This window comes from Eptesicus fuscus, chromosome 21 (genome assembly GCF_027574615.1).
Source record: "Eptesicus fuscus isolate TK198812 chromosome 21, DD_ASM_mEF_20220401, whole genome shotgun sequence".
NCBI classification, from domain to species: Eukaryota; Metazoa; Chordata; class Mammalia; order Chiroptera; family Vespertilionidae; genus Eptesicus; species Eptesicus fuscus.
The window spans coordinates 38,959,381-38,979,862 of NC_072493.1; the positions used below are offsets into that span (position 1 = coordinate 38,959,381).

General features: G+C 49.5%; 1 protein-coding gene and 1 long non-coding RNA gene across 2 annotated transcripts; both read left to right on the top strand.

The window, feature by feature from the left end:
* Window positions 1-269: 269 nt before the first annotated feature.
* Window positions 270-3,357, top strand: LOC114228613 (uncharacterized). Its single transcript, XR_003614749.2, has 4 exons — window positions 270-816; window positions 1,447-1,624; window positions 2,408-2,549; window positions 2,755-3,357. It is a non-coding gene; the product is annotated as an uncharacterized LOC114228613 (long non-coding RNA).
* Window positions 3,358-11,092: 7,735 nt separating this feature from the next.
* On the top strand, window positions 11,093-14,164 carry TEX101 (testis expressed 101). Its single transcript, XM_008158429.3, has 6 exons — window positions 11,093-11,128; window positions 11,705-11,803; window positions 11,914-12,054; window positions 12,191-12,373; window positions 13,544-13,672; window positions 13,832-14,164. Exons 2-6 carry the CDS (start codon window positions 11,743-11,745, stop codon window positions 14,041-14,043), a joined length of 726 nt encoding a protein of 241 aa, XP_008156651.1. The 5' UTR covers window positions 11,093-11,128; window positions 11,705-11,742; the 3' UTR covers window positions 14,044-14,164.
* The last annotated feature ends 6,318 nt before the right edge of the window (window positions 14,165-20,482 follow it).

Sequence of the window (20,482 nt, forward strand, 5' to 3'; positions counted from 1 at the left end):
CTTTGTAAAGTACTAGATTGTCTGACCACCATGCTGTACACCTGAAAATAACACAATGATGATGAAAGTAAACTGCATTGAAAAAGAAAGACCTTGGTTTGCTTGTCTCTACAGAGCACACAGTTGTGCTTCATGCAGGGCTTCCAGGTCTCTCTCTAGAATTCTCTGCTCCTGAGGTCACAAGGACAGGCAGATTCCAGAATCCCGCGGTTGAGTCCAGCTCTCACTCTGTGCATTGGCAGCGATGAGGAAAAAGCCCTTCTGTTTTCCTACTGTCCCCAGCCCACCCTCGCCCCCTCCCACTTCCCCTGCCTCTTCCTCCTCACCGGGTTTCCCACACTGCCTTTGGCAGGCCCCCACTCAGGGCCCTCGGCCTGGCCCTCCCCCTGTTCCCCCACCTCACCAAACCAAGTTGCCATCTCTCACCAATGGGCACCCTCCTCACTTGGTGGCCCAAAAGGCTTGCAGCCTCCACAGGTCCCCTGGGGTCCCCTGCTCCAACTGCCCGGCCAGTCCCCCTTCTCCTTCCCTCCACCCTGTCCAGCTGGCCTCCCTCTCTGCTCTTCACTTTTCCTTTGCCCCACAACCCCCTTCAGGACCTTCACTGGCCTGCAGACACCTGGGCAGACAGCTCACCTGCCTATCCTCTCCTCCTTCCCAGTCACCTCCTCCCACCATCTCCCCTCTGTTGGGCCATCCTGCAAACTTTCCCCTGGGCCAGGAGTCCCTGCCAATGGGAACCCAGACCTCTCAATGCTTCAGGAGTCAGGCACCTGCTGGGCACAGGGAACAAGACATGGTGGGCAGCAGCTACAGGTAATCCTGGTCGGCCCTCCAGCACTCCAGAAAAAGCCATCTCCACAGAGAGTTCTCAGCCCTCTAGTCCGTCTGGCCTGAGTCTCCGGGTGGATGTCCCACTTGTGGACTGGTCCACAGGCCAAAGAAAACGTAACAAGCTCCTGGGTGTCCACACATGGGCCCCACCAGGCTCTCGGAGCTGCCACTGGAAGGGGGTGGCAGGGCTTGGGCTCAGGGCATCTTTCCCGGCAGGCCCTTCCCCTCAAGGTGGCCAAACATAGTCCCCTCATTCAGAAGGAGTGACTGTGTCATGTGCCTGGTACATCCCCACCCCCCAACCAGCCTTCCCAAGAGACCATGACTAGGGGCCCTCTGGCGAAGCAAAGTCTGCCTGGGTGGGGCACAGTGGCAGTGGGAGGAGATGTGAATCCCTGCTGAGAGAAGCCTGGGACCCCTCTGAGGCAAAGTGCCCTGTTCACTATGGTCCTGGGCAGTTGCTAGTCATCAGCTTAGCTCAGACCAGACTGTGTTTCCAGAGCCTCCTGGGGCCAGCCTTAGGATTCTGGGGGTGTGAGAGAAAGTTGCATCTGGAGGTGAGGGCTGTCTGGGGGGGGATCTCTACACATTCCTTCACACCCTTCCCTGCAGGACCCAGGGCAGCCAAGGATACTCCCGCTTCCCACCTGTGACACAAGCAAGACACAGCCAGACTGGCCCGAAATGGGGGAACCCACATTTAAACTCTTCTGTCTGCCAAGCTGGGCCAGACAGCTCCAGATTGGACCACCGAAAATCAGCAGCTCGTCCCCTTCTTCCCCTCCGAAAGGTGAGTCTAGGGAGTGCTGACTGAGTGTGGGTAGGGAGACCCCTGAAAACTCATATACCACACTGGCTGCCTGCCCCCTCCAGGGGTGGCCTTCCTGACCACAGCCTGGGATGCTCAGGGTCCAGGATTGTACTTTCTTTTGGCCCCTGCAAACGTCTTAGTCTTGATAACTGCCTTCCTGAGGGTGAAGTCATGCTCTGAAGATACACCTGTGACTGGCACAACTGGCATCTCTTCTCCAGGATGCACAGCATTGGCAGACCAGGGGAGACCAATCCCTCCTGCTGATGGCCTCAAGGTTGCCAATGATTGTGAAGTGAATGCAGTCTGCCAGACACCCCAACCTTGAGCTCTGATTTCTTTTTTTAAATATATTTTTATTAATGATTTCAGAGTGGAAGAGAGAGAGAGAGAGAGAGAGAAAGAGAGAAGAAGAGAGAGAGAGAAACATCAATGATGAAAGAGAATCATTGATCGGCAGCCACCTGCAACACCCCACTCTGGGGATTGAGCCCAAAACCCTGGGATGTGGCCTGACTAGGAATTAAACTATGACCTCCTGGTTCATAGGTCAACACTCAACAACTGAGTCACACCAGCCTGGCTTGAGCTCTGATTTCTAATGTCAAGAACAGGTGGAGAGCCTAGCAGACTTTTGAGGAACCTCACCACAAGATCCTTCCTCAGCACTTAGTTCCCATTCTCCATCCCTTTCTCTGCTTTGGGGGGGTTAGGTCCTACCCCAAGGGGAGCCTGACCTCTCCATAACCTATGGTCCCCCAGGTACCAACATCTCAGACAGGACTGACCAAGGACAGAGCTGTGCAATGCCCACCCAAGGAAGGAAACCAATGACCCAGTTCCTTGGGGCCACGGGACAGCAGTCCTTTCCCTAAAGCTCCCCAGCCCTCTACCCGGGGCAAAGGTAAGACTGGGTTCTCTGAGGCTCAACCCAGACTCCAATGGTCAGAGGAATGGAGAGACTTGGGGAGGAAGCCTGTGGTTCAGGTTCATGGTTGGCTAGTCCCATCGCTCTCCTCTCCATCTTGCCAACTTGCTTTCTTAGAAGATGCATCTGAGTCCCAGGAGGGGAGGTGGGAGCCATGACGTAGCCTATTTTCTTTCCCAAGTGCTACCTGGGGCAGCGTTTAGGCAGCTCTTCAGAAAGGCCAGGCCCTCCTACTGACCCTGGAAGCTGTTGACTGAGACCTGGAGGAGATGCAGCTGGAGCCAGGTTCCCATGAACACACGGTGAAACTCGGAGGCTTTATTTCTTCCCACCCAGAAGGGCGTCCTTCAATTTCCCGAGGGAAATGAACAGATGCAAGATCATGGGGACCTCATGGAGAGCTTCTGACTGCCCCAGGGCCTCTGAGGGAGGGGGCTGGTGCGAGGGCCTAGAGCCCCTCGGAGCCCTGCCCTCGGCCTGCTGCTTGGGGTCCCCGAGAGATTCGTATTTTCCAGAGCTGGTAGAATTAAGACGACCGGCAATCTCCACTGACCTTCTCCTCACTCCAGTGTCCCAGCACCAGTCAACCTCCCCTCGTCTGTCCTTCAACTGAGATGCCATCAGGAAGCAGCAAATATTTCTTACAGCGATAGAAAATATGTTAAACCCATTTCACAGAAACACAGGCCAAAATGCAGGGAGGGCTGGCTCAACCAGTTTTGGGTCATCTGGTTACAGAAAGATAACTTGATTGTCCTTCCTATTTATCTTATAATAAATAAAATGCCAGTAAGTGGTCTTTTGTAAAGAAAATCAATTCTGTATGAAGCTCATCCTGATAGCTTCACTTCCTCAAGTGGCCATTCAGGAGGGCCTTCCATGAGGTTTTACATGACCACCCAACCATCAATATGAGAATGACTAATCAAATATCAACAGATTCAAGCATCTTGCTCTCCCTGGTACATTTTCTCTATTCTACTTCATGATTTCAACAGCATCTGTGCTGCATAGTTTACAGATTTTGAGAAATTAGCATTAACCGTCTCCTAGATTTGGCCTTTGCCATGTTATTTTTCTGAATAACTCAGGACAAGACTTTTTTCAATGGCTGACATTTTTACCCAGAATCCACACACTAGGTAGTTGCTAATTATCATATACTGTATTTTTTATTTAATGTTAAGTCATAAGGCCCAACCTAAAATCAGGGTTATCTCATTCAAGAAAAGCAATTTAAAATGTTATTAAATTTATATTTAATTTGCTAGCACATGCTTTAACATTAATAAATTTAGAAGACTAGGAAGACAAAAGGAAGACTAGGGAAACACTTCTTGGCAAAGGAGAACTAGCTCAGTTTAGACCAAAAGAGTCACAACTTCTAATCCTTTTCATAGAAGTGTAAAAGAAATCATAAATATTAACCTCCAATCAAACTTTAATAAGCCCATGATCCCTTGAGTGATAATAGGAGTCCAGCAATTTCTAATAAGCAATTCATCTGTGGGGATCAGCCTGGACTTTTTATAGATGTTTAGATTCCATGAGCTGAGATCCACCACTTTGATGGGCTCCTGGTCCGCTGCTTCACTCCTGCAGGTAGAAACCCTATGGGCATCACTGCTGTCCACAGGATGTTCTTGGTGTCCCTTTCCGAGACTCAGTCCTGGCCACTGGATCATCTTAAATGCACCCTCACAGGTTGGCATGATCTTCCTTTGGCTTTTATGATTTGTAGTTCTGCCTCTGACAGCTCCCAGCCATATTCATGGCTCCAGTCTTTCTAACAACCCTTTTTAAAGTGCTCTTTCCCAGGTTTCGTTCCTTGGTTATTTTCTCACGCATTGTTTCCTGAAAATCCACAAGCTTCCTCCACTGTCCTTCCACCGATGTCTCCCCGCCCTGTATCTCCATGGATGAGGAATCTTCTTTAGGTCTACAAACACTCAGGTCCAAAATGAAACTACATTCTACACAGCCCAATCCTGAAGGCCCACCCATGTGATATCTCCTATGTTCCATCTAGTCCCATTGTTCCATTGTTTCAGAAACAATGCAGTTGTTCTTGACGGCACATCATTCTTCCTCTTACCTAATTCATTTGATTCCTTGGCCCATTAGGTTTCCCCCTAATCACTCCTGGAATCAGCATTTCCTCCTCCACCCTCAGTCCAGGCACCTTCGCCTCCAAGAAATATAAAGAATGTCTTGTTCATCATTGCATCCCAAAAGCTATGCACATAGCAGGTCCTCAGTAAATGATTTTTTATTGGTGAACTGAAACAGGGTTTGTTTTATTTTTTTATTTAAATTCTTTATTGTTTAAAGTATTACATGTTTCCTTTTCCCTCCATTGACCTCTCCCTGACCACTCCCACCCCTCCAGCACATGCCCTCACCCCCCTACTGTCTGTGTCCATTGGTTATGCTTATATGCATGCATACAAGTCCTTTGATCGATCTCTTATCCATCCCACCCGCCCCCCCATCCTTCCCTGCCTTCCCTCTGAGGTTTGATGATCTGTTTAATGATCCTATGTCTCTGGATCTATTTTTGTTCATCAGTTTATTTTGTTCATTATATCCCACAAATGAGTGAGATCATGTGATATTTAGCTTTCTCTAACTGGCTAATTTCAGTTAGCATAATATTCTCCAGGTCCATCCATCTGTTCCAAATGGTACGAGTTCTTTCTTTTTACAGCAGCTTAATATTCCATTGTGTAGATGTACCACAGTTTTTTAATCCACTCATCTGCTGATGGGCACTTAGGCTGTTTCCAAATCTTAGCTATTGTAAATTGTGCTGCTATGAACACAGGGCTGCACATATCCTTTCTTATTGGTGTGAAACAGTTTTTAATGTTGGATCTTTCTGAAATGACAAATTAGCAAGTGGGTTCTTAGTGTCAAACTCAGTAAATCTGATTCATTCTGCTTCTAAAAAATTTTTGTTCAGCTTCTACAAAGATGTTAAAAGCTCGAGTGGAGCCTGGCTGGTGTGGCTCAGTGGTTGAGCATTGACCTATGAACTTGGGAGGTCACGGTTTAACTCCCGATCAGGGCACATGCCCAGGTTGTGGGCTCAATTCCCAGTGTGGGGTGTGCAGGAGGCAGCCAACCCATGATTCTCATCATTGATATTTCTCTCTCTCCCTCTCTCTCCCTCTTTGAAATCAAAAAAAAAATTTTTTTTTTAAAAAAGCTTGAGTGGTAGTTTATTTTCTGTGGCTATGTGGATTTTGATTACAATACAGAAGTATTAGAAAAGAAAATTTCCCACAATGTCACTTTCTCCTCTCACCTCTAGCATTTTCTTTCCTGTGCATTTCCCAATTTCCCATTAGTGTGTCCAATGCTTATTTAGTTGCATAGCTGCAATCACAGGAAAAACTTTCATCCAAATTTATTTTCTCAAAGTTATAGTATAGTTTCTGTATTATTCCACATAGCTAAACACCTAATACAATTCTGTCATGCAGGATGCATCACAATTAACCATATGTTTCACTTTTGGAAGCACTATGTTTTCCATTCCTATAGGATTTATGCCTTAGTTGTTTTTATTGGGTTTGGGACTCTTTGAAAACTTTTTAGGTTAATGAGTGTCCAATATAGGCTGCAATGTGTTTTTTAATTCTTTAATTGCATCCCCAAGTGGTCTGGAGGTCCAGAGGCCTGGCTTGAGGGCTGCGCTGAGTCTGAGGATTGTGCCATATGGAAGGAAGGTGACTCCAAAGGTGCTAGCACCTTCCAAGGTGCTAGCCCTCTGGCTCCATCCTCTCTGAGTGTCTCTCTTGAACAATCTTCCACCATATTCCCTGCTAAGGGCTCTTGGAGTGCATGGAGGCCAGGACTAGGCCACTGGGAGGGACGGAGATCATGTATCAGATATGAGGTCATGGAGCTGCATGGAGTCTGTGGGTGGTTCAGTGTGTGCCTGCCAGAGGTTTAGCTGTGTGTGTTTGGTTGAGTATTTTCAGACTTTAGCTCTCCTTACACATTTGTGTGATGTGTCTGTATTATAAGGACCTGTGTCTTTGGGTATGTGTGTTTCTGTGAGCCTGTCTGTGGGAGCATAAGCGTTTCTGTGTGTGACTCTGAATGTGTTTCTAGGTTTGAATATGTCTTTTTGAGTGTGTATGTGTGGGGTGATGTATATATCCACATACATGTATATCTCTGTGTATGTGCATGTGTGTGTGTGTGTGTGTATCTCAGGGTAAGTGTGAACAATTCTGTCTGTGAGCCCATGAAGATCTGAGGAAAAACCACAACACACAGCACAATTATTCTGGACCTCCTATATGGCAAGGTGGTCTTTTACCCACATAAGGCCCCTTAGAAGCCAGTTAAGGTTCAGTTGGTTGGAGCACCATCCAGTACACCGAAAGATGGCGGGTTCCATTCCCGGCCATGGCACATACCGGGTGGCAGGTTTGATCCCCAGTTAGGGCTCTTGAAGAAAACAACCAATTGAGATCTCTCGAGAGAGATATCTCTCTCTCTCTCTCTCTCTCTCTCTCTCTCTCTCCTCCCCTCCCCCCAACCCCCCTCAAAATCAATGGAAACATTTCCTCGGGTAAGTATTAACAACAAACAAAAAACACAGCAAGACAATGTCCTTCCCGGGGGAGGGAGAGGAGTTAGGGAGAAAAACCCTCAGACTGAAGACAGGGGCCAGTCTCCAGAGCTCCCTAATGGACCTGCGGTGGCCAGATCATGCACATTTGTCCGGGGACTGTGCTTGTTTTAACATTGAAAATCCAGTGTCCCAAAAATCCCCACAACCCTGGGCACCCAAACCCAATCCAGGTAGCAAACTAGGGACTTCTGAGGGGCAGCTGCCTCTTGCCCAGAAAGTGACCTCAGGCCCCCGAGTGTACCTTGTGGGAGCCAGGGATCGGGGGTGGGGGAGCCTGGGGATTTGGCTGCGTTTTCAGACAGGCCAAGGCTGCGTTTTCCTGCTGCTTTTGGCCTGTGTCCACCTTCCCTGGCACCAAGAGCTCGGGATGGGGCTTTCAGAGGAGGTTCATGCTGTTAATAGCTTTTGATCACCTCACATTTGGTATCCAGACCTACCTTCTCGAGCTCCTCCAGCACACAAAGTCAGGGACTAAGAACATGGGTGGAGACTCATGAACAGTCATTTGAGCTTATTCACTGCTTCTAGTGATAGACGTGAAGAGAGGTCCTGGCCCCATGCACACTGAGGTTTTGTGATTCCAGTGCCAGAGGAGGAGGGTAATCAGCCTTTTGTGATAAAGGGTACAGAGAAGGAACAGCAGGACAAGAGCTACCTTCTTGAGCTCCTCCCACCCCCCAAAGGCAGCACAAGTGCCAAGGCCAGTGCCCTGTGACTGCAATTGAGTCTATTAACTCTGAAAGGGAGGGTTTTTAAGGCAGGCAAACAAAGGACCTGACCCAGATGACAATATGAGCAGGTAAGGACAGTGGGAGCCAGATGGGCTGACTGGAGCCTGGCCCAGCATCTCTGAGGTAGCATCCTGCTTTAGGGGAGCTGTAGGTGTGACCTCAGAAACCTAAGTCAGAGGCTTCTGAAGTCAAGATTGTGTAGGGAGAGCCTGGTTAATGCCACCTCTAGAGTTCCCATGTCCCTGCTTTCCCTCCCCATCCCTGCAAGCTTCCATCCTCCAGCTCCTCACAGCAGGGCTTTACCTCTCCTCCTGCTACACAGCCTCCCCTTCCCTGACAGCCTTTGCTCTGTTAAAGGGACCCCTGCTGCTGTCTCCTGGGAAGACTCAGATGCCCCACTCATGAAGAATTGAGAGATCAGGTGCTCACTGGTGGGTGCAACCGGCCCCGAGAAAAGTTTGCAGGAGGAGCAAGGGAGAGAGAGAGATGGTGGGAAGTGGTGACTGGAAGCCATAGAAGGGCCAGAAGGCAGACTCGGGGCAATGAAAGAGTAAAGAACAGAGAGAGAGTCCAGCTGGACAGGGCAGAAGGAAGGAAGAGGGGACCCACAGGGCAGGGGGGCAGGATAACCATAAGGCTGGGGGTGTGAATCCCAGGGAGGGCTTAAGGAGGAGGGGGAGAAGCTGGTGAGGCTGACCTTGCACCAGGAAGGGGCACTGGCACTCCACACCCACCCTTTTCAGTGGCTCCCTTTGCCCCGATGGAGCTTTTTCCACTGGCTCAGTGGCCTGGGTGTGGAGAGGAGGCAGAGCAGGGACTGATCCCGGAACAGAGCAATGTGGGGGTGTGGGAGTCGGGGCACCACTCCCAGATGCAGAGGGAGGGCTGGAGGGCCAGGGGAGCTTTCAGAGGCTGAGAGATGCCCTGTGCCTGAGGAGATGGAGGCCCAAGAGCAGGATCCTGAGTAGCAGGAGGGCACACTGAGAGGAGAACGCAAAATCAAAGTGCAGGTTAGAGTAGCAGTCACAGTGGGGCCTTTGGAGCCAGGCAGCATGGTCTGCGAGGCTGCTCAGCTTCTGAACAACTGAGCCGACGTGGGCAGGTGATTTAACCTCTTAGCGGCTCCATTTCCTCGCCCGTCCTACTGCAGGGATCCTGGTGTTATTTGCTCTCAGGCAGTCCTTCAGGAGCTTATCTGTGAACAGGCTCCACATAGAGGGCAATGGGGAGCATGTTTTGAAAAGTGTCCTCCCACCCTCCTCCTGTTTTTTGTGGCTTTGGGCATCACAACAGCAGCTGTTAGCCAGGGTTCAACCTTGGTTCCCTTTGTGGTTACTGACTGCCCAGGTCTGGTCACCCTTGAACTCACTGGCAGACTTTTGTGCAAGGAGGGCCCAAATGGAAGTGGGACCATCGATGTGCAGGAGGTTTGGTCTGGCCAAGGTCTCCATCCCATGTCTGAGGGTCACCAGTGCCTTCACCTTAGCACAGCCTGGCAGGGTTGAACACTTACCTGATGGTGCAACTCTGCGATCGAGCTCTGGGCGTGGTCCTCAGCCATACCTGCCCTGGGACTAGAGGAGAAAAGGGACGCTCTGCAAAGGAAGCTCTCCAATTGACCATTGCATTTCCATTTGGACATTCTCATTTTTTAATTGCCCCCCAACTCTTCCCCGTGTTTGTTCTCTAGGATCATCCAAAGAAATCAACTAACTCCATAATCAACATATTCACCACTGTTGCCATAGTAACAAAGTGCCACAGCCACTTCAACACCCAATATCTTACATTTCTTTCACTGCTCACACCAGTGATAATTTGAGCAATTGTGAGATTTCCATAGGCTTTGTCTCACCTGTGCCCCATCTTCCCCCCTCAAGGCACTTACCTCTGCGATTCTCCTAGGTCCGTGATTGGCAAACTGCGGCTCGTGAGCAACATGCGGCTCTTTGGCCCCTTGAGTGTGGCTCTTCCACAAAATACCACGGCCTGGGCAAGTCTATTTTGAAGAAGTGGTGTTAGAAGAAGTTTAAGTTTAAAAAATTTGGCTCTCAAAAGAAATTTCAATCGTTGTACTGTTGATATCTGGCTCTGTTGACTAATGAGTTTGCCGACCACTGTCCTAGGTGATGGAACCCTAGCCCCAGAATCCAGGTACCACTCCTGATCCTAATTATTGAATTGGTCAGGGCACTACCCCTGGCCTGGATGCTGGGGCAAGGCTGGCATTGGCCATGGCCCTTTGGTGAGATGCTTCATCCTTTCCTGCCTACTGTGACCCCAACCCATCCTGTCCCGGAATCCCAGGGCCTGAGGGCATCTGACACCCAATTATTTCCCATCTCCTCCATGAATCACATGCCCGTGGAGGAAGGTGTTCTGAATGTTAAGACATCAAATAATTAGGGCTACAATATAATCTAATTGCAGCTCTTTTGTCTTGGGTTATTGTCTATTTAAAAAAAAAAAAACATTTTTGAGGGATTCTAAAAGAATATGATATCCTTCCTAGTCTAGCTAAATTGCTATCTCTTAATATTTGTATTCACTGTCTTTAGAGTTTCATTAACCATTTCCAAGTTCTTAATATATTTTCACCTAAAATTAAGAGCTTTACTACCATCATTCTTACAGCATTTTCTCTATTAAAAAAAAATAGTCATTCATACCGTAGGACTCACAGAAACAGTTCCAAGTCTGAAAGTACACAAAAGGCATCTTCACTTCATGTTACATCCGGAAAGCTTACCTACAGCATGGCTGGAGAAGCTGAGCCGCCATTGCCCCAAGAGAGAAAATGTCCTCCGAGGCGTGCTACCCGGTCTTGCGAGGCATGCCGGGAGCTGCGAATACCCTGCACGCCACCTGCGGCCCCACCCACCCGCTGCGCGCGCAGCCACTTAACCGCCACTCGCCTTTTGGCGCATGCGCGCCTTCCAAGATGGCCAGGAATAGGCTTCTCCCGGGCTGTGTGGGGTTCCTCCAGGCTCATCCAATGAGCTCATCTGATGCTTTTGCGTTGACCAATGGGGCTTCGAGTGACCTGAGGGGGGGCGAGGCTGGCCCCGCCTTCCGAGCCTGGCGGAGACCAGCAGAGAGGGCCAGGCTGGGCCGGAGGGCGTTCGGGGCCGCACCTTTAGAACCGTTCGATTTCTGTGAAAATTCTCTGGAAGCAGGTGGAATTGGGTCCTTTAAAGAGTCCAGGGGGACTGGGGACCGCGATTTCTGGGTCCTGAGGAAAGAGATGCCTGGAGGAGGAGGCAGCGGACTCCCGGGCGTGAGGGGGGCGGGCCTGGGCCCTGGACGCCCGGGTCTGAGAGAGAGAGGCCTGGGCCTGGGATGACGGGCCCTGCAGGGGGAGAAGGCTGGGCCCCAGCTCCTAGGAGGGCAGGGCGGGGTTCTCAGACTCCCGGGTTCTGATGGATCTAGGAGCTGGGGACCGGGATCCCTGGGCCTTGAAGGACCGTAGGTTGGGACTGGGCTCCTGAGCCTGAGGGAGGAGGGGCCTTTGGTGGCCGAACGCCTTGCCTCGAGGAAATCGGTGGCCGGGTCTCGGAGTTAGAGCCGTGGACACTGAGGCCCAGGAAACGTGATTAACTGGCCCCGGCCCACCAGCTGCACAGGGGCGGACTGGCTTAGGGCTCAGCGTTTTGTCTCCCGGTAACCCCCGCCCTGAGGTCCGCGCTCCTGGGACCTAGATTTAGCCTCCGTCTATGTGCTTGAAAGGTTTCCTCTCCTCCATCGAATCACAGATCCTGGTCGTTCCTTCCAACCCTCTCTCAACGGAGCCATGGGGACCCGTCACATCCAGGGCTTGCTGCTGCTCTTTCTCCTCGGAGCCTCCTCCACTCGTATGTATGGGGGACGAGGTCACAGGATGGGGTGTTGGGTGGCAAAGGTGTGATCTGGGGGGCCCCACAGAGGCAGGCAAGCGCGGACCTGCATCCTATTTCCACCCCAGTGGCGCAGCATTTGTACTGTCACAAGGGGATATCCATTAATCTGGAAGAGGATCCAAGCACATTTAACTGGACCACGGAGAAAGTTGAGACTTGTGACAATGGGGCGTTGTGCCAGGAATCCCTGATGATGGTTAAATCAGGTAAAACGAGAAGGGGGCGGTGGGGGGTCGAGTGGGAGGAAGGGTGGCGGGGTGTCCATGTCAGTGCCAGTTCCCCTCTCCCCGGGCCAAACGTGAGGCCCGCCGTCCCCGTGCCTTCTCTCTCCTCCCCTAACAGGGGCCAAGACAGCACTTTTGGCCACGAAGGGCTGCAGCTCCGAAGGGATGCCGGCAATAACCATCGTCCAGCACGCCCCACCGCCCGGCATAATGGTGGTCTCCTACAGTAGCTACTGTGAGCACTCCTTCTGCGACAGCAGAGAGAACATACCTGAGATATGGAACCCAGATATCATCCCAGGTACCCGGGGAGGGGAGAGAGAAACTCCGTAAACCCGGAAGACATGGTAGGTCTTCCTTCTTCTTGTCCTTTCTCCCCCCCCCCCCCCCCCCCCCCCCCCCCGCCCAGGTTATCATTCATCCTTTGTGTATTTTTCAATGCGGTTTACATTCAGCGTTGTGTTGTATTAGTTTCCGGGGTGCAGCACAGTGGTCGTACGATTGTATACGTTCCACAGTGTGCCCCTGGCGTCTCTCGTACCCACCCGACGCCTCTTTTTGTGTTCGTACTTGGCTTAGGCCCAAGTGGGCCACACACAAAAGGACCTCAGACCTTTTGCTTATCTTTCTTTTTCTAAGTTGTTGCCTCGGGGGTCTCAACACTGCTCAGAAGAGAGGGTTATCAGTGAAGGCTGAGCTATAAATTGGGTTTTGTGTTATTAAACAAGATGTCAGTGAAGATCTCTGAACAAGGTGATGGCGTTAACCTAACAATTATCGCTTCCCAGCTGCCACCTGATCATAGCCTGCTTCCCCCATTTGGCCTATCTTTTCAGCTCACTTCCTTCTCTTCCCTCTCTTATTTATTGTGTTCTAGCTGAGGCTAGTATTCAAAATAGTTGACAATGGAGGTGGTACTGGCCAATCAGAATGGACAGGGTTATAAAAGCCAGTCCAGTCCTACCTGTGCCTAGCAGTTGAATATCAACACTGCAATTTCTTACAATTCCCCATATTCACCAAGTTGGCTCACAACTCCAGGCCTTTGTCCTTACTGTTTCCTTTGCTACCCCAACAAACCCCCCATTTTCACAAAGCTAACCTCTATTCATCATCTCAACTCAGATATCCGCTCCGTGAAAACACCAAATTCTTTTAGGTAGTTGGTTCTTCCTTTAATTTTTTGCTCTTATACCTAAGACACAGTGCCTACTGCGTTGTATTCAATTATTTACATGTCTTTCTCCTACTAGACAATGATCCTAGATGGAACTAAGCACAGAGTTTGAAAGTCATGTTGGATGGGGTTCTGACAGCCAAGAAAATCAGTTGGGAAAGAGTGGGGAGGTGGCAGTAATAGGCCTTGATTAGAGTGGTATCAACACAAAAGACTTGGGGAAGACGAAGCAGCAAGGAAAGAACTCCAAAAGCAAGACATACTCTGAAATTGTTCCTCTCTTTCCCCCTCCAGCTCCCAATATGTCAACAACCTTCCAGTGTCCAACCTGTTTAGCTTTTGGGGCTTGTTTGAGCGCGCCTTCTCTTCCTTGTCCCATTGATACAACTCGATGCTATCAAGGAAAACTTCGGGTTGTTGGAGGTAAACTGAACATCTGATGGTTTCAGAGACTAGAAAACTAGACATCGGAGTGGATCCCAAGAGGTTCTGATACTCAGGGATCCAAGAATGAGGAGGGACTGGATTCTCTCTGGTTTTCTAAAACATCTATGTGTCTCCCCATCCTTCCTTGTTCCATAGGAGACATCGACTCAACTTTAGAGGTCAAAGGCTGTACATCTGTACCTCGTTGTGGGCTGATGTCTGGGATATTCACAATTGGACCCATGTGGGTAAAGGAAATGTGTCCATACCAATCTCTCATTCAACCCCGAAAGGTTGGAAATGGGGCCACCACCTGGCTTCCCATTTCAGTTGGGATGTTTGGGCTATTGCTGCTGCTATTGCTATAATCGCTCGACAATGTTCCTGTGGAGACATCTGTCCTGAGTCACAGGACACCTCTTTGGACTGGGAGCCTCCGACTGCTGGTCATGAGTGATGAGCAGGTGGAGACTTGAAGAACAGAGAGTTCCTATGGATGTGTTTGGCATTTCTAATAAATTTTCTGCTATGCTTTATACGTGCCCCCAGACTCAAAGTGAATTTTAGTGCTGAAAGGGCCTTTTAAATTTATCTCCTCTAACCCACAACTTTGGCAGAAAGGGAATCACAGATCTGGAAAACTTGAGTTTCATACATTGCATAGCTATGGGCAGAGCTAAGACCAGAGCTTTGATATTTTGACCTAAGTCTGGTTTTCCTTTCACTTAATAGGCTACCTTCTCTTGCGAGTTGAACAAAAGACTAGCATTGATCTCCTCCGGAGCACTCCCAGCCCCATCTTAATGCCAAAGTAGGCTGTTTGGGGTTCTAGTATTTTTCTGGGAGGTATGGCAGAATGAGAAAAATCAGACTGTACATTCTTCAATTATCATGGGCCCCATTTCCCTATGTCCTATCTGTTCCTTGCCCACTTTACATAATTTCATCCCTTGTCTGCTGCCTACTAAATGTCTCTTCAGTGAACAGAGGAAATTTAGGAGGGAGCTGGGCCGGAGGCTTTGTGAAGTGGGTGATATTTTTAGATTCTCATGCTTATTTATTTATTTACTTACTTACTGGAGGCCCAGTGCACGAGATTCGTGTACGGGGGTGGGGACCCCTCAGCCCGGCCTGTGCACTCTCGCAATCTGGGACCCTTCAGAGTATTTCCAGCTGCCATCCTAAACCAGCAGTCGGACATCCCTCTCACAATCTGGGACCACTGGCTCCTAACCACTCACCTGCCTGCCTGCCTGATCTCCCTTAACCCCTCTGCCTGCCTGCCTGATTGCTCCTAACCGCTCACCTGCCTGCCTGCCTGCCTCATTGCCCCTAACTGCTTGCCTGCCTGCCTGCTCAGGGTGTGTCATATCGACCAGTCGTTCCACTGTTTGGTTGATTTGCATATTACCCTTTTATTATATAGGATTACTCAAGAATACATAAACTATCTTGTTGTAAAAGACTTTGAGCTCTTTACTGCATTTCCTGTGAGAATAAGATTATTCTCAGCAATCAGACTATCAACATTCCAGAAAATATTGACAGCACTCCGAAGGGTTGCAGAGGCACCCTGAAGGTGGACTTCAAACACATCAACATAGAACTCAGTCTCTCTGGAAAGAAAAGAGGTTCTGGGTTGACAAATGGTGGGGATGTAGGAATTGGCCACCATTCATATTATCTGCATCATGTACAGAACATGATCAAGGGTCTTACATTGGGCTTTCATTACAAGACTAGAGGCCCTGTGCATGAAATTCATGCACAGGGGGTGGGGAGGTCCTCTCAGCCCAGCCTGCACCCTCTCCAATCTGGGACCCCTTGGGGAATGTCCTACTGCTGATTTAGGCCCGATCCCGAGGACTGGGCCTAAACTGGCAGTCAGACATCCCTCTCACAATCCTGGACCGCTGGCTCCTAATCGCTCACCTGCCTGCCTGCCTGGTTGTCCCTAACTGCCCCACCCCCTCCAGCCTGATCTCCCCTCACTGCCTCTGCGTGCCAGCCTGATCACCCCTAACTGCCTCCCCTGCCAGCCTGATCACCCCTAACTGCCCCCTGATGCTAGGCAGGTCACCCCTAACTGCCCCCTCCATGCCAGCCTAGTTGCTTCTAACTTCCCCCCTGGCCTGGTTGCCCCTCCATGCTTCCCCTGCCAGCCTAATTGCCCCCAGCCAGCCCCCCTGCCGGCCTGGTCACCCACAACTGCAACCCTGCCCCCGCTGGCCTGGTCGCCCCTAACTGCCCCACCGCTGGCCTTGTTGCCTCTTACTGCCCCCCCTCCCACTGGTCTGGTCACCCCCAACTGCCCCCACTCTGCCAGCCTGGTTGCTCCCAACTGTCACCCCTGCTGGCCTGGTCGCCTCTCATGGCCCCCCTGCCAGCCTGGTCACCCCACACAGCTTGCTGTTCAGTCGTTTGGTTGTCCCTCACTAACCCCCCTGCTGGCCTGGACATAGGCAGCCATCTTTGAGGGCATGAGGATTAATTTGCATATTCCCTCTTTATTATATAGGATGAGATCTGTGTATGCTCACTTCCCCATCAATGTCATTATTCAGAAGAATGCTTCTCTTGTTAAAACCAGTCCGAACTGCGTGGCTCAGTGGTTGAGTGTCAACCTATGAGCCAGGTTCCATTCCCAGTCAGGGCACATGCCAGGGTTGTGGGCTCCATCCCCAGTGAGGGGGCGTGCAGGAAGCAGCTAACCAATGATTCTCATCATTGATGTTTCTCTCCCTCTCCCTTCCTCTCTGAAATAAAAACATGTTTTTTTAAAAAACAAAAATTTCTGTCCTGGCTAGCATTGTTCAGTGGTTAGAGCATTGTTCTGCACACCAGAGGGTCAAGGGTTTTATTCCCGGTCAAAGGTACATACCTGGGCAAGTTTGATCCCTGCCCCCAGTTGAGGCACACATCAATGTTTCTCTCTTTGTCTCACCCCCTATCATCCACTCTCTCTAAAAATCAATGGTAAAAATATCATCACTCCACAGGTGAGGATTAAAAAAAAAAAAAACAGAAATTTCTTGCCTTGCTTATTGTGGCTCAGTTGGTCAAGCAACATCCCATACACTAAAAGGTCACAGGGCACCTACGCAGGTAATGGGTTTGATCCCCAATAGGGGTGTATATAGGAGGGAATAAATGTTTCTCACATCGATGTTTCTCTCTCTCTCCCTCTCATTTTATGTGGGTCTTTCGTTCTGAGGTAGGTCTCTTGTAAACCACATATAGTTGGGGTCATGTTTTTTTATCCATTCAGCTATTCTATGTCTTTTGATTGCGGTATTTAATCCATTTACATTTAAGGTTACCATTGATAGGCACTTATTTATGGCCATTTTAATTCCATATGCCTATGTTTCTCTCTATTTCTTCTCAAAACAGCAAATTAAAATGACAATGAGGTATCATCTCACACCTATCAGAATGGATACCATCAACATATCAATAAATAACAAGTGCTGGCAAGGATGTGGAGAAAAGAGAACCCTAGTACAATGCTGGTGGGAATACAGACTGGTGCAGCCACTGTGGAAAGCAGTATGGAGTTTCCTCAAAAAATTAAAAATGGAACTCTCATTTGGCCCAGTGATCCTGCTTCGAGGAATATATCCTAAGAAACCCAAAACACCAATCAGAAAGAATGTATGCACCCCTATGTGCATAGCAGCACAATTTACAATAGCTAAGATCTGGAAACAGCCCAAGTACCCATCAGTAGATGAGTGCATAAAAAAGCCATGGTACATTTATACTATGGAATACTATGCAACTGTAAAAAAAAATCTCTTACCCTTTGGGACAGTATGGAGTAACCTGGAGAGTAGTATACTGAGTGAAATAAGTCAGTCAAAGAACAAATATCACATAAGTTCACTCATATGTGGAATCTAATGAACAAAATAAACTGACAACCAAAATAGATCCAGAGTCATGGAGGATCCTCAGAGGGAAGGGAGGGGAGGGAAGAGATCAACCAAAGAACTTATATGTACACTAGAGGCCCAGTACATGAAATTTGTGCAGTGGCGGGGGGCGGGGAGGACAGATGGTGTCCCTCAGCCCAGCCTGCACCCTCTCCAATCTGGGACATCCCTCTCACAATCCAGGACTGCTGGCTCACAACTGCTCACCTGCCTGCCTTCCTGATTGCCCCTAACCGCTTCTGCCTGCCAGCTTGATCACCCCCTAACCACTCCCCTGCCAGCCTGATTGACGCCTAACTGCTCCCCTCCCAGCCTGATTGCCCCCAACTTCCCTCCCCTGCCAGCCTGGTCATCCCTAACTGCCCTCCCCTCCCAGCCTGGTTGCCCCTAACTGTCCTCCCCTGCAGGCCTGGTCCCCCCCAACTGCCCTCTCCTGCAGGCCTGGTCCCCCCCAACTGCCTTCCCCTACTGGCCTTATCACCCACAACTGCCCTCCCCTGCTGGCCTGATCACCCACAACTGCCCTCCCCTGCCGCCATCTTGTGGCAGCTATCTTGTTTCCACATGGGGGTGGCGATCTTTGACCACATGGTGGCAGCCATTTTGTGTGTTGGAGTGATGGTCAATTTGCATATTACTCTTTTATTAGATAGGATATGCATAACACAGACAATAGTGGGGTGAAGGCGGGGTGAAGGAGTGGGGAGGAGGGCATGACAATGGGGGGGGTGAAATGGGACATCTATAATACTTTAAGCAATAAAGTTTTTGTTTTTTTTAATTCAGGCAGGGTTGTTTCTGAGGCTGGCTTGGAGGTTAGTTCTGACCCCAGGAGGACTCCTATTAGCTGTCACTTTCCCTAGTTCTTCCTAATTCAACAGCTAGCCTGGGGGTTAGCTTATCATGGAGCCACCCGGCTCCTCTGCATTGGTGACCACCACCACCTCCGTTTTTAACAAGACAGCCCTTCACCATGAACTCCCTCCACACATTCTGTCCCAAATAAAGTCACTTTCTAGGGAAGAACATTGAAATTCTCTGTTCTTTTTTTAAATATTTTTATATTTAGCCAAAACCGGTTTGGCTCAGTGGATAGAGCGTCGGTCTGCGGACTCGGGGGTCCCAGGTTCGATTCCGGTCAAGGGCATGTACATTGGTTGCGGGCACATCCCCGGTGGGGGGTGTGCAGGAGGCAGCTGGTCGATGTTTCTCTCTCATCGATGTTTCTAGCTCTCTGTCCCTCTCCTTTCCTCTCTGTAAAAAATCAATAAAATATATTTTTAAAAATATATATATTTTTATATTTATTTATTAAATTGATTGGGGTGACATTGGTCAACATGACATATAGGTTTTAGGTGTGGGTTCCTCTGTTACAAGATCTGTCTATTGCACCATGTGCCCACCATCCAAAGTTAAATATTCTCATTGCCTTATATTAGGACCCCTTCTTCCCCCTCCCCACTTCTTAATGTGTTTTTATTGATTTTTTTTTTTTTGAGAGAGAGAGAGGAAAGGAGAAGGAGAGAGATAGAACATCAATGAGAGAGAAACATCAACATCGATCAGCTGCCTCCTGCACGCCCTCTGCTGGGGATAGAACCAGAAACCCAGGCATGTGCCCTGACTGGGAATGGAACCGGTGACCTCCTGGTGCATGGGTCACCACTCAACCTCTGAACCACACCGGCCAGGCAAAGCTCTGTTCTTATCTTGTCTCTGAGCCACCAGCTTGAGTACTGGAGGCAAGGACAGTGGAGGGCTTTTCTCAGAATGCCCCCTCTGCTTTATAAACAGGGCACTGGGCAGGGGTTAGTAGACCCTGGCCTTCATGGATTGCTGCTCCCAACATGGAAGATCTTCACTACAAACAAGCTGGAGCAAAAGTGACAGAGAGCCCAGTATTCTGAGCGTGTTATCGCTGGGGGGAGCCTGGAACCGATGAGTGACATCTGCGTGGAGGGAAAAGTCCCTAACCTGTCAATCACACCTCCCTGAAATTACCCTCTGACACATGGACCTGCGGGATTGAGTAAGGCTGGCAGCCTTTCCCACTGGAAGTGATGCTACCTATAGTCCTTGACTGGGAGCCGGAAAAGGGGGAACCTATCTTTTTGTCTCGGCCCACTCATAATGTTACTTTCCTCATACAGAGCTGGGTTGGGTGGTGGGCATGGGGGGCGGGGGGCGTAGATCAGATGGCACAGATCTGCTTTTCTTACTGATACTTAGTATATGTTCTTGAATACATGTTTCCTTATAATCCATTTAAACTTCCTTCTTGCTTCTCTGGGAACACAAGAGATTTTCGAAGTTCCTTAACTGGATCGCCCTTATGATGACTCAGTTTTAAGTTATAGTCTCAATTACTAACCCCAACATTATATAGGCCATGAGCGGTGACCTCACTAGTGACTAAAAGCTCCCACAGCCACTGGTACATCTCTCCCTGGGCTGCTCAGGCCCCAGAACACAGGTTAGGCTCCGGCTTCCAGGCCCTTTACTTCTGGCACCTCTGAATTTGTGTCTCATTCGCACCTAACTATTTACTGAAAGACTTTTTCTACAATATATGCCTTTTGAAAAATGTCTGAGGGCCAAGTATGTGTCAGGTTCTGCACTTCGGACGGATGCCAGGACAAACAACACAGCCCATCTTGTCTTCCCAGTGATTAGAGTCCCCCTAGGGGAAATGGGCAGTTGAATTGCAAGTAGAGAGTGAAAGGCTGAGAGAACATGACCAGAGATCCTTCTGCTTGAGGAGTCAGGGAATATCTCCAGAAAGAAATAACATTTTAGTGAAGTCAGGAAAGACAAACCGTCTATGGCAGGCATCAGCCCTCTCTGGCCTCAGGGCCCCTCCTGCCCCAGC